The sequence below is a fragment of the Mirounga leonina genome, unplaced genomic scaffold (genome assembly GCF_011800145.1).
Source record: "Mirounga leonina isolate KUSES-001 unplaced genomic scaffold, KU_Mleo_1.0 Mir_174, whole genome shotgun sequence".
Classification (NCBI taxonomy): domain Eukaryota; kingdom Metazoa; phylum Chordata; class Mammalia; order Carnivora; family Phocidae; genus Mirounga; species Mirounga leonina.
This window is the reverse complement of record NW_023270451.1, coordinates 77342610-77356963: the sequence shown is the minus strand read 5'-3', so window position 1 is coordinate 77356963 and position 14354 is coordinate 77342610. Positions and strand designations below refer to the sequence as shown.

Genomic DNA, 14354 nt, shown 5'->3' with positions numbered 1-14354 from the left:
TTATGATACTACCTAGAAATAAATATATAACAAAATTAAAAATGACCATCAATATTTTAGTATATATCTTTTTAGGTTATCTTTTCATATGTATTCATAAATATTCACATTGCATACATATAAAAGCCTAATAGGATGTTTATCAGTATGTTAACAATGATCATATCTGAGTGACAGATTATAAGTGATTTTATGTTCTCAAAATGTTTTTTACTATATTACTTTGATAATCAGGAAAAATCAATAATTACATCAAAGTATAATATATCTGCAAAAAAGTGCAATTATTATTGTGTGTGGTTGTAGGTCATTCTCTGTGTAGTATTCATTGTGTGACTATACCATGATTTCTTTTTCGATCTCTACTGTATGATGAGCATTTGAATCATTTCCAGTTTGGGGCTATTATGAATACTGCTGCTGTGAATATTCTTAGTACATGTTTGGTGAACATATGTTCCATTTTGCTGGGTATATACCTAAGAAAGAATTGTGGGACCACTGGCTATACATATGTTCAGTTTTAGTAGATGCTACCAGAAGTCTTTCAAGTTGTTGTACCACAGTGTGTAAGAGTTCTACCTGTTTCACATGAAATTGTGTTTTTTTAAGTTACAATTTAAATAATTTTCCTAAGCAAAAGAAGGTGATCCGTGGATTTGAAAAACATGTTAAGTACTCTGATAAGGAAATTTTGCAGTTTTCTCTTTTAGCCAAGCTTCACTGGGCCTGTCATTGGTAGTTTCAACATTCAGTTAATAAAAGCATCTAGTTTAATATTGTTAAATAACCAGGAAAATACTGTGGGTACTTAATTGGTTAAACTAAATTTCCAGGGGAAAAACAACATTGGCTATTTTTTTGGATTGATATTTTGAAATACTAATATAGGAGTATCATTGTTCACTTAGTTTTTATCCTTAGAACATTTATATGCAGTTTAATAATGATATGGATTTAAGGTCATGGTAATTAGTGAAAATACCCAACAGTTTTTTTTATATTTTTTAAGTTTAAAAAATTGGAATGACATTTGGAATAACAATTCTTTTTTAGGTGATGTGGCAGTGAAAATGTTGAATGTGACAGCACCCACACCTCAGCAGTTACAGGCCTTCAAAAATGAAGTAGGAGTACTCAGGTGAGCATGTGTGAATTACTGTTTTCCAGAGAAGTTATCTTCATCTTCTGTTTTCCAGTGACAGCTGCTGGTGGCTTTACAGTTTTACTAAAAGTGGATAAAATGGAGCTTGTCTGAGTATATTTTGTCTTTAACTATATTCTTCAAGTGGTGTACAATATTATGTGGTATAACTGATGGAAAAATTAATCCTAGAGTGAATTAATAGAAATACAGTATTCTGATCATGGGAAATCGTATCACCACTTAGCAAAATAATACTCTCAAAATTCTAAACTTACCAGAACATGTTTAAAGATTGTATCAAGCCCTGGAACTTGAGGAACATTAACAAACTAGAGTATATCCAGGCAAGGACAACTTAGACGAGGAGTATTCTGGTACTATAACTTTTAGGGGAAAAACAGTCAACAAAACAGGATATTTGGGTCCATTGAAGGCCATTATGTTCAAGAGGATACAAACTTACTCTGTTTTATTCCAGAGAGCAGAACAGGAAAGCCAGTGGTGGAAGTTGTAGGGAAATGATTTTTTCTCAACCTCGAAGAACTTTGTAAGACTAGAACCACTTAAGGGGCGCCTGGGTGGCTCAGTTGGTTAAGCGACTGCCTTCGGCTCAGGTCATGATCCTGGAGTCCCGGGATCGAGTCCCGCATCGGGCTCCCTGCTCGGCAGGGAGTCTGCTTCTCCCTCTCCCACTCCTCCTGCTTGTGTTCCCTCTCTCGCTGTGTCTTTCTCTGTCAAATAAATAAATAAAATCTTAAAAAAAAAAAAAAAAAAGAACCACTTAAGAAACAAAAAAAAAGGGAGTGGGGGAAATAAGCTACAATCTCAGTGATGAACTTCACATAATTGAAGGTAATTAAGCAACCTCCAGTTGCCCATCTGTGAGGTATATTAAAATTTAAGACCTTTCTGAAAGGGGTAGGATATTAGACTAGACAGTTCCTACAGTCATTTCTAAATTTATCCTTCTGTTGTCTTTTTTCTTTTAAGATTTATTTATTTATTTTAGAGAGAGCATGCGCACATGTGAGTGGGAGGAAGGGCAGAGGGAAAGAATCTCAGGCAGACTCCCGCTGAGCGACTAGCCCACTGAGCATAGAGCAGGAGGCGGAGCTCCCTCTCACCACCCTGAGATCATGACCTGAGCCAAAACCAAGAGTCGAATGCTTAACCGACTGAGCTACCCAGGCGCCCCTCCACTGTCTTTTTAAAAATACTTTTTTCTAACAATATCTTACTGATAATTAGTCTGCTTTGGCCCACTTGTTAAAGATTTGCTGAAGTTTATCAAACTTTACTACTTACTGACATTTTTCCTTTTATAGGAAAACTCGACATGTGAATATCCTACTCTTCATGGGCTATTCAACAAAGCCCCAACTAGCTATTGTTACCCAGTGGTGTGAGGGCTCCAGCTTATATCACCATCTCCACATCATCGAGACCAAATTCGAGATGATCAAGCTTATAGATATTGCACGGCAGACTGCGCAGGGCATGGAGTAAGTTCCATTCTGTTAAATCTCTTGTAAAATATTTTTGAAGACCACTGATGGTATTTTAAAGGTTTTAGCTAATACTCTTTTGGGTTGCTTTTTAAATTACTGTCTAGTAACAAATGGACTTTTAACTAATGGCTAACAATATGATACTAAGAAATAAAATAGTATCTCTCTAGTACAGTCTTCAAGAACGTGTATCAAGTATTTGATAGCAAATACCTGACGGCAAATTTATGTTTAGCATGCAGTCATTTGTCAGTGAAGGTTCAGAAAACAAAACAGGCCAAAAAACAACAACAACAACAACAAAAACCAAAAAAACCCCTACTGAGAAGTCATTAACAGTTACTGAAGTGTACAAAATGATTGTTAAGTTATCCTTTCAAATTATTTTCTCCATGTACCCATATTTATTATTACAAAATGGTCATCTGAGTGAAATAAAGTTAAATGAAAATCTGCATTTTGATCCTTTTTGAGGATTTTAAGCTGAGTTGTTCATATCCATTGCATTTTGCTATGTAATTTAAAAGATCAAAGGTTATTTGAATACAATTTATCATCAGTCAAAATGGGAGTTAAAATCAGTCAACTGGGAGAATAAATTTTGCATGCAACTCTTAAGTACAAATGAAGAGATAAATCAAAAGATAAAACTTAATAAATTTTGAAAGCACTTAGATGAAAAATTTTAAATGAGTAAAATACAAGTTTGGAAGCTCTGCGGGTAGTTTAAAAATATGTATGTGTCTTAAATTTACATTTTATAGTATACAAATGGCTTCCACATGCATAGGTCATTATGTCATTTAATCTTTATAATGCTTTTATAAAGTACATATTTTTATTTGCTTTTACAGATAAGGAAACTCAGGCTTTTAAATGACTGTCTAAGGCTGCACATTTAATAAGCAGCAGCAAAGGTGTTTAACTCAGAATCTGACTCCCAAGCCATTATACTTTCCCCATATTCACTATGCTTTTACATTTTAAAATTAGAATAAAAGGATAAAAGTGTATCTATGTACTGACATATAGAGCTCTCTGACTCAAGATCACTTAGAGCAAGTAAGCATAGGACCAGGACTCAAAATCAGATCTGGCTCTTACATCTTCCCATTGAACTGTCACCCTCTCTGTCTCCAAACTGGGCAATATATCTGTAATTTAGAGTGTTTACAAGCCTGTGTTCAACCAAAATGCTTATTGCAGCAAATGATTACCTCTTCAGTAACAGTCCCACTTATCCACTAGACTTAAAACAATCTCAGCCTTTCATATAAGGTAGAATCTGAATCTCTTCAAATCTGAAAGGTATGTTAAACTCTTGTAGAGAGTAAACCATGGCAAAAATAGTAAACGTTGATAGAAAAAAAAGCTTATTCTGCTCCCATCCCACCAGTCTCTTCGTTGTTTCTTCAGCAAGCCAAGCCTGCTCCCTCTTTATAGCTTTTGTACTTGCTATTTTTCTCTTTGGGATACTTAGTCCACAGATATCCATAGAGCTTCTCTCTTATGTCTCTATTCAAATGTCACCTTTTAAAAGAAGACTTCTCGGGCGCCTAGGTGGCTCAGTTGGTTACATGTCTGCCTTCTGCTCAGGTCATGATCCCGGGGTCCTGGGATCAAGTCCTGCGTCGGGCTCCCTGCTCAGCAAGGAGTCTATTTTTCCCTCTGCTCCTACCCCTGCTCATGCTCTATCAAATAATTAAATAAAATCTTATAAAATAAAGAAAGAAATACCAAGGAAAGGGAAAATAGTCAAAGAGTAATAAAAGAATAACAAAGGGGAAAGGCTTTTGCTATAAACAGAGGCAACGAAGAACAGTATTAGAAATTGTGATGGGGTAGTGAAGTGCCAGTATTGATAAAGACAAGAAGTAACCATAGAGAGAACATTATCAAAATGGAGTAGTTCTGTAGTCTGGGGAATAGTGAAGAGGCAATATGTTCCCATTGCTTTACAGTCTGAGTTCTGTAAGCATAACCTTGACATCTGTGTACTCTGAAATACTTGGCTTACATTTTCAGGTAACTAACTATATAACAAGTGTACCTGGTTATGAATGCAGATCATCCTATCAGTTTATCCTAGATTTAATAACTAAAAAAGTATTAGTCATAAATTTTAAGCCTTCTAGCAAGAGTTGTTTTATTATCAGCTTTAACCAAAGAAGATACAGTTCCTATTTTTCCTGTTCTTTTTTTTTTCCTTTTTCCTTTCTGCTCTTAATAAGACAATAACACGCAGCTGGTTTAATATACTGACACATCTTTAGTTTCCAAAGGCTTTGGCAGATGTGGGTTTTCAGTTAAGGTGACAGATTTTTGCTGTCTCTTGAAACTCCACTAAAACTATAATCAAGGAATTTTTTTAAGCATGAACTTATAAGGATGGAGACAACAGAGAGGAAGGAAACAAAAACAACATTTTGAAAGCCAGAAAGTAAATGGAGAAGTGGCAATGGACTTAATACACCTAAAAAAGCTAAATCCCTAGTTGGCAATGGGGAAATGAAAACCAGCCTGATTTATACCACGGATTCCTGAAAAGTCTCAGGAATCGGCAGTGCCAGGTATCTTCAGAAGAGGGAAGGCACGTAAGTGAGAAAGCATATCTGATCATCTCTGAATCCTGTCTCCTGCTCTGTGTCACTGGGTGACTGCCTCATCCCTTCCCTGGCAGTAGACTTTTATTCTCTGGAGAGAGGAAAACCAGTTATGTCTGGACTGGGGACATGGACATAGATATTTTACCAGAAACAGGGGGACTGAGTGACTACTTCCTGAAGGATGAATGGAGAGTTTCCCAGCACTCTCTTTTCAGTGATTACCAGAATGCTGGCAGTCAAACCTTCCCCTTTAGGCAGGAGATTGGGAGAGTCTTCTCTGAAGAAACTTACCAGCCAAGGGGGAAAAACCCAGAGGTAGCGACATCAGAGATTCCACCTAGATCACTGTACAGGAAAGTTCAAAAACAAGAAGCCCTCTTTACACTCAAACCTTTCAGTTTGTTGCACCTTCACTTAGTCTGGATAAGACATTATCTCTGGATCATCGAACATCAAGTGTTAAAGTTTCGGATGCCAGTGACAGAGACCAAAACAAATGGGAGTTTAAAAGGCAACTAGCAAGGCGCTTGGGTGACTCAGTTGGTTTTAAGTGTCTGCCTTCAGCTCAGGGTCCTGGAATAGAGCCCCACATCGGGCTCTCTGCTCAGTGGGGAGTCTGCTTCTCTCTCTCCTCTCTCTGTCCCTCTGCTCCCCACTTCTCATGCTCTCTCTCCCTCAAATAAATATATAAAATCTTCAAAAAATAAATGAAAAGGCAACTAGGAATAAACAAACACAATACAAGGAGCAGAGATGTCCCTCTCCCCCAAAACCCTATTGGTTTCCTCAGAGATGAAAGAAGAGTTTTTATTCATAAAGCAAGAACAGATGGTTTATAAGGAACATTCGGATAATAACAACAATAGCAACAATGTTAAAATGTTGATACTATAGTCCACTGCAAATTATATGCTTTGCAGTTATTTAAACTTTTAAATGTCTGATCCCTCCTTCCCTGTCCTCCACCATCATTTCACAAAGGACAGAGCAGGGACGCCTGGGTGGCTCAGTCGGTTAAGATCTACCTTCAGCTCAGGTCATGATCCCAGGGTCCTGGTATCAAGCCCTGCATTGGGCTCCCTGCTCAGCGGGGAGCACTTCTCCTTCCACCCCTCCCTCCTACTTGTAGCTCTCTCTCTCTCTCTCTCACTGTCTCTCAGATAAATAAATAAAATATTTAAAACAAAACAAAACAAAGGACAGAGCAAGCTAGATGTAGCTGATAAGTCCATAGACTATTTAAATAGCTGCCTAATAATGTACTTTTTTGCAAAGCCCTCATTCAAAATAGTCTGCCCCCTGAATGTTTTCCACATGTTGTTGATCTTTTCTGACTCCTTTCTAAAATGTATTTTGAAGTCAGAGGGTATAAGCAGAATAAGAGCATACTAACTCATTCATTGTATGAGGTGCTGGGGTTACAGTCATTCATAGTTTAAAACCTTCAGTGATTAAGAAAGTCGAATCATTGGGAGTTTTAAATGTGTCGCCTTTATTGGATTACAGAATATAAGCAGATGGGTGACATTTTTTCTTTGTGGTTTTTTCTTCTTTTCTCAGTGAAGGATCATTTCTGATTCCTAGATTTCCCTGTAGAGAGCAGAGCTGTTCTCAGGGTATGATAATGAGAGTCACACTCTTTAGGAATCAGGGTCAATATAGTATGCTTATCATCTTCTCACCTGACAGTCATTGTTTCAGCCCAAAGACCAAGGTATTTTAAGAATATTGTTACTAAAAAAAACTTTCAAGAATGGTCAATTTGTCATGCCATTTCTTTGCAGGACTTTTAATTTTAGTATAATATTTATGGTATAATTTTTAATTTAGCTCTGTCAGAAAATTTACTAAATGTTAAATCAAGACAAAGTTGTGGTCTGCTGTTATACACACAAAAGTGTTATATTCTGAAGAAAGATAATAAATTATTTGGGGATAAATCCTCACTATTTTTTTAAATAATGAAGAGTATGCCTTCCTTACTTAAATATAAACTTAATTGAAAGAAAGATAGAAGGATAGATTAAAGCTGAAAAGATGGTGAACGTGTATTAATGATTGAAAACAATTCCAGTTGATTAAGGAATGATATATAGTAAACATGATTTTCCAGTGGATAAGAATAACAGAAAAGAGGATACTGATAATCAGAAAAATACAAACTAAAACAAAGAAGTAATATTTTTACCCACTGGCGGGGCGCCTGGGTGGCTCAGTTGGTTAAGCGACTGCTTTCAGCTCAGGTCATGATCCTGGAGTCCCGGGATCGAGTCCCGCATCGGGCTCCCTGCTCGGCAGGGGGCCTGCTTCTCCCTCTCCCACTCCCCATTTGTGTTCCCTCTCTCGCTGTGTCTTTCTCTGTCAAATAAATAAAATAAAATCTTTAAATATATATATATATTTTTACCCAGTGGCATTGGCAAAATGCTTAAATTCTGACAAAACCACGTGTTGGTGAAGATTGGGGGAATTGCTTACTGGCACACACCTGAGGCAGCAGCCATACTGGGGGCGTATCAGAAGTATCTGTTAAAATAGAAAATCCCTGACCTACCCCCAAGAAACACCAGCTTTTGTTTTAAAAAGATGTGTATAGGAAGAGATGTATCACAGGAAAATATGTAATGGTGAAAAATTGGAAACACATATGTCCATCAGAGGACTTGGATAAATAAAATACTGCAGAAAAGAATTACATATGTGTATCAGTATCAGCTTTAAAATAGAGTGTCGGGCGCCTGGGTGGCTCAGTCGGTGGAGCGACTGCCTTCGGCTCAGGTCATGATCCCAGGGTCCTGGGATCGAGTCCCACATCGGGCTCCCTGCTCTGCGGGGAGCCTGCTTCTCCCTCTCCCACTCCCCCTGCTTGTGTTCCCTCTCTCACTGTGTCTCTCTCTGTCAAATAAATAAATAAAATCTTAAAAAAAAATAAAAAATAAAATAGAGTGTCAAGTGCAAAGAGAAGCTAAAGCATGAGACAACTTAAAATTTCAAAAACAAAACATTTTATATATATATAAAATTTTTTTAGGAATGGTATATATATGTATGCAAAAGTATTAAAATAAGGATTAGGAGACACATACCAAATTGGGTAGTAGTTGTCTGCAAGAATGACAGAAGGGGTCAGGATGGGGACAGCTATCAAGAAGAGAAGGGCTTTAACTTTACCAAAACATTCTGATTGTTTCTATCTTTTAATTAAAAGAAGACTCCACAGGGGCGTCTGGGTGGCTTAGTCCTTAAGTGTCTGCCTTCAGCTCAGGTCATGATCCCAGGGTCCTGGGATCGAGCCCCACATTGGGCTCCCTGCTCGGCGGGAAGCCTGCTTCTCCCTCTCCCTCTGCCCCTGCTTGTGTTCCCTCTCTCGCTGTGTCTCTCTCTGTCAAATAAATAAAATCTTTAAAAAAAAAAAAAGAAAGACTCCACAGGTGTGTTTTACTTTCATAAGTTTTTTATAAGTATAAACTTTGAAAAAAGGCCAAGGTGTAAAAATTTTAACAGGATTATGGTGAGAAATATGAGTGATTGGTACAGTTTTTCTTAATTTCAAAATAAGTTATTATAGGGATACAGAGTCACTGTAGAACACTCAGAAAATATTATCTTTACTGCTCAGTAAGTATGTTGTGACCCCACCTCTGCTACATACTAGTAACTTACTCTCTCCCTCTGTTTTTTATACCAGCTGTGTTCTGTGATTTTTTATATATGTGGTATTGAATTTAGCAGGTACTTAACTATGTGCCAGACATTATTCTGTGTACTTTATGTATACTACCTCATGTAATCCTCAGCAGCCCTGTGAGGTACATCCTATTATTATCTCCATTTATTTATGAAGAAACTAGGGTTTAGAAAGATCTTGTAACAGTTTGGCTCCAGGATATACTCTTTTACACCTTGCTGCTTCTCCATTTTAGTCAATCCTTTCAACACCTCAAGTGGGCCTTTAATGTAATACAGCAACCATACTTTTTTTTTTAAGATGGTTTATTCTTCCTCTCTCCTAGACGATGTCCTACCTTCTCTATCTTCAAACCTTCAACACCTCTCCTCCAAGAACAGTCAGCTGGTGACCTTGCTTGCCATTTCATTGAGAAAATCAGCATCACGTACCACATCTGCCTACCCACCTATATTCATGCTCTGTTTTTCTGGCTTATTAGTAAGAGTGAAAGCCATCCCTTGCATTTAGTGTGCTAGATCCCCATCCTCTTTCCCTTACTCACTGACATCTTTTGAGTAAATCTCCCCTATTCATCTTCAGCTTTTCCTTTTCTACTGGATTTTCTCCTATTTAAAAAATCTTTCTTGGCGTGCCTGGCTGGTTCAGTTGGAAGTGCATGCAACTCTTGATCTCAGGGTCGTGAGTTCAAGCCTCATGTTAGATGTAGAGATTATTTAAATAAATGAATAAAAACTTTTAAAACACAAAACAAAAAATGTTTCTTATAATGCACATTTAGGAGAATGTTAACAACTGTTGAATCTAGGTGGAGAGCACAGGGCGATTATTGTACTGTTCTTTTTAGTCTTTACACTTAAAAATTTCATAATAAAAAAGTTGTGGAGGGGGGCACCTGGGTGGCTCAGTTGGTTAAGTGACTGCCTTCGGCTCAGGTCATGATCCTGGAGTCCCGCATCGGGCTCCCTGCTCGGCAGGGAGTCTGCTTCTCCCTCTGACCCTCCTCCCTCTCATGCTCTCTCTCATTCTCTCTCAAATAAATAAATAAAATCTTAAAAAAAAAAAAAGTTGTGGAGGCCCCTTCCTTGATTCCATTTCCCACTCAAGCTATCACCTCATTCTTTTCTTGACAGTAAAACTTTTCAGAAGAGTTGTTGATATTCACTCTGTAATTTCTCTTCTCCCCTTTTATCTTGGCCCCCACTTCAGTCAGGCTTTTGCCCTGATACTCCACCAAAATACCTCGTAGTAGATGCAGTGGTTAGATTCACAGTCCTCCATCTGTTTGTGCTGCTGTTGATCACACCCTTCTCCAGTGAAACCCATCTTTAAGCCTTAGCTACTCAGAACCTGGTCTGAGTAGCATCTGTACCACCTGGGAGCCTTTTAGGTGCCACCCAGATCTACTGAATTGGAGACTATATTTTAACAAAATCCCTAAGTGGTTTGTATGCATGTCAGAATTTGAAAAGCACTGCTTTAAAGTGTGTTCTCCTGGTTTTCCTTCTACTCACTGCTCCTTTTCAGCTAGTTCTTCCTCAACTCTTCACCCTCTCTAAATACTGGAACGAACCCTCTAGGAATCTCCATTCCCTTGGTGATCTCATCCAATTTCATGGCTTGAAACACCATTTAATTACCATTTATATGCCAGTCTCCAGCCACTTCATTTCCTCTGAACTCCAAACTGTCATATCCAACTGTATCCTCCACATCTCTTGATTGTCTAATGAATATCTCAAATTCAGTATGTCTCCCACTGAGGACCTGACCTTTTTCCTCAAGCCTACTCTTCTGCATTCCTTTCATCTCAGTAACTGGCAACTCTGTTCTGTCAGCTGCTTATGTCTACATAGTGTAGTTATTTTGACTCCTCCTCTCTTTTTCTCACACCATACAACCAAACTATTATAAACTCCTGTTCACTCTGTCTTTTTTTTTTTTTAAGATTTTTTATTTATTTACTTGACAGGGAGAGAGGGGGCACGAGCGAGCAGGGGGAGCAACAGGGAGAGGGAGAAGCGGGTTCCCCATTGAGTGGAGAGCCTGACATGGGGTTTGATCCTTGGGATCATAACCTGAGCCAAAGGCAAACGCTTAACCAATTGAGCCAACCAGGCGCCCCTCAATCTGTCTTTTAAAGTATATCTAGAATCTTACAAGTTCTCCTCACCTATTCTGCTATTCATCCTGATGGAAGCCACCATTATCTCTTGCCTGGATTAGTGCCCTGCTTCCTCCTTTACCCACCTTCAGTTTATTCTCAACACAGCACCCAGAATGGTTTTTTTGGGACTTAGCTCAGATTATGTTGCTCCTCTCCCCTTCCACTGTCTCACATTTCACTCAGAAAGAAAGTCAAAGTCCTTACAATAGTACTTCCTCAAAGTAACCACCACCACAACCCTCCTTGCTTTCTTATTACCTCTCTCAATTCATTTACTTCTCTTTGCCCTTTTGCAATTATTAGAATATGGGCCCTGCCTTAGGGTCTTGTCTTTGCTAGTTCCTTTGCCTCCTCTCCCTCCTCTCCTTACAGTCTTTAATCCAAAGGTCCCTTGAAAAGAGACCATCCCTGCCCTAAAATTACAACCCCCTGCAAGTCAACATTTCCTGTCCCCCACTTACAGAATACTATATATTCTACTGATAAATCTCTTTTCTTTTCTGTCTTCTGTACTAAAATGTAAGCACCTTGGGGTGAGGATTTTCTGCTTTATCTCCAAGGCTTAGAACAGTTGTAGCTTAGTACACAGGGGGCTTTCACTAAACATGTGATAAAAGAAAGAACCCCTTCAAGATCATTATTACCTCCCTTTTTTAAGTTAGGAATCTAAAGCTAAAAGGGATTATGTAATGTACCCAAGGTCATATGGCTAGTAAGTGATGTAGTTGGAATTCGAACCCAAGTCTTGTGTGCTCAAAACCTATGCCCTTTCCACTACGCCACTCTGGTTAGGTCATTTAAGTACTTCTTGGCTCTGGTTTTCCCGTCAACATAAGTAGAATTATTGCCTTTTTGCTTGCCTCACAAAGAAACATGAAGGTTATGAAACTCAGTGATGCAGAAATACCCTGAAAACTTTAAAATGCTGTGTATGTGTACATGAGGGTGGTAGATACTGTTTTCTTTTAGAAGTTTCATAGTTTTTCGGGCCCCTGGGTGGCTCAGTGAGTTAATCGTCTGCCTTCGGCTCAGGTCCTGATCTCAGGGTCCTGGGATCAAGGCCCACATCGGGCTCCCTGCTCAGCGGGGGGCCTGCTTCTCCCTCTGCCTGACACTCCCCCTGCTTGTGCTCCCTCTCTCTCTCTGTCAAATAAATAAATTTTAAAAATCTTTAAAAAAAAAATTTCATAGTTTTTGCTTTTAGTTTTAGGTCTTAAGTCCACTTCAGATTGGTTTTTGTGTTTGGTATGAGGTAAGGATTGAAGATTTTTTTCCCCATATGGATATCCCAGCAGTATTTGTTGAAATGACTATCCTTTCCTCCATTGAGCTACCTTGCTCTTATAAATAAATAAATATTATGCTTCTGATTTTGGACTTGTGAATGTTTGAGAATGAATTTTTACAAAGAGTAACATGGGGTTTTTGGGGGGGCTTTTTTAAGGATTTTACTTATTTGAGCAAGCAAGCAAGAGCAAAGGAGAGAGAGAGAGCACAAGCAGGGGGAGAGGCAGAGGGAGAGGGAGAAGCAGACTTCCCACTGAACAGGGAGCCCAATGCCGGAATCGATTCCAGGACCCTGGGATCATGACCTGGGGCAAAGGCAGACGCTTAACCGACTGAGCCACCCAGGTACCCAACATGGTTTTGATATTGCATGTTTATAATACCTTCTCTTTTATTTTTGTTTTTTAGGCCAAAAACTTTAGAAGGTCTTATTTTCCAAAGGGGGATTATGTCCTCTCTAATGTAGGTCCCACCTCGGAAACAAAAAAGACATAGATAGAAACATCATATTCATCAATTAGGAGGTTCAATATGTTAAGATGTTATCCTTCCCAAATTGATCTGTAGACACATTGTGATTCCAATCAAAATCTTAGCAGGCTTTTTTGTAGAAATTGGCCAGTTGATTATAAAATCTATATGGAAATGCAGTGGCTAGAATAGTCAAGACAATTTTGAAAAAAATTGAAGGACTTCTCATGTTAGATTTCAAAACTTTGTATAAAGCCACTGTAATCAAGACCATGTGATACTGGCATAAGAATAGACATATAAATCAAAAAACAAAATAGCCTACAAATATATCCATAGGTCTATGGTCAGTTGTTTTGGGGGGAAGGGAGGGTCAGTTGATTTTTTTTTTTTTTTTTAAGATACCAAGACACAATTCGTGTGGAAAAGACAGTCCTTTCAGCAAATATTACTAGAAGAACTGGACATCCATATAGAATAAATAAACCATTTGCCCTTACTGGACACAAGACATTAGTATTAACTTGAAATGGATCAAAGACTAAAAGCTGAAAATCTAAAACTTCTAGAAGAAACATAGGAGAAAACTTTGTAGCCTAAAGAAAGGCAAAGATTTCTTAAGACACAAAAAGTAAGGATCATATGAGAAAATATTCATAAATTGGACTTCATCAAAATGTAAAACTTGCCTTTTGAAAGACACACTGTTTTTTTAAAAAATGAGAAGACAAGCCACAGATTTGAAGAAAATGTTTGCAAGATACATTATCTGATTAAAAGACTTGTATCTGAACCATATAAGAACTCTTATAACTCAGTAATAAGAAAAACTACCAGGCGCGCTTGGGTGGCTCAGTCGTTAAGTGTCTGCCTTCGGCTCAGGTCGTGATCCCAGGGTCCTGGGATCAAGCCCCACATCGGGCTCCCTGCTCCGCGGGAAGCCTGCTTCTCCCTCTCCCACTCCCCCTGCTTGGGTTCCCTCTCTCACTGTGTCTCTCTCTGTCAAATAAATAAATAAAATCTTTAAAAACAAAAAACTACCAAACAAGAAAATGGACAGAAGATTGGAGTACTTTATTAAAAAGGCATAAGAATGGCAAATGAACACATGCAAAGATGTTCACCATCATTAGACATTAGGGAAAAGCAAATTAAAACTACAAGACACCACTGCACACTCACTAGAATGCTTATAATCAAAACCATCTATACCGAGTATTGGCAAGGATGCAGAGCAACCAGAACTCTTACACACTGTTGGTAAGGATCTTAAATGGGACAACCACTTTGGCAGTTTCTTTTAAAGTTAAAATTGCCACATGAGCAATTCTAATCTTACTTATTTACCCGAAAGTGAAAACATAAGTCATCAACAGAGACTTGTACTTGAATGTTGGTAGTATCTTACTCAAAATTGCCAAAAATGAGGAACAACCCAAATGTCCAGCGGGTCAATGGTTAAATTGTGGTGTATCCATAC

The 14354-nt window shown here is 38.3% G+C and overlaps 1 protein-coding gene across 4 annotated transcripts in view; it reads left to right on the top strand.

Annotated features, from left to right (window-relative positions):
• BRAF (B-Raf proto-oncogene, serine/threonine kinase) overlaps nt 1–14354 on the top strand; it is a 179315-nt gene that overhangs the window by 139133 nt on the left and 25828 nt on the right. For all 4 annotated transcript variants that reach the window (XM_035021238.1, XM_035021239.1, XM_035021237.1 and 1 more), the window contains 2 exons: nt 1057–1141; nt 2473–2649. In XM_035021238.1, the coding sequence (XP_034877129.1) occupies nt 1057–1141; nt 2473–2649 (262 nt within the window). The remainder of the gene's footprint in view (nt 1–1056; nt 1142–2472; nt 2650–14354) is intronic.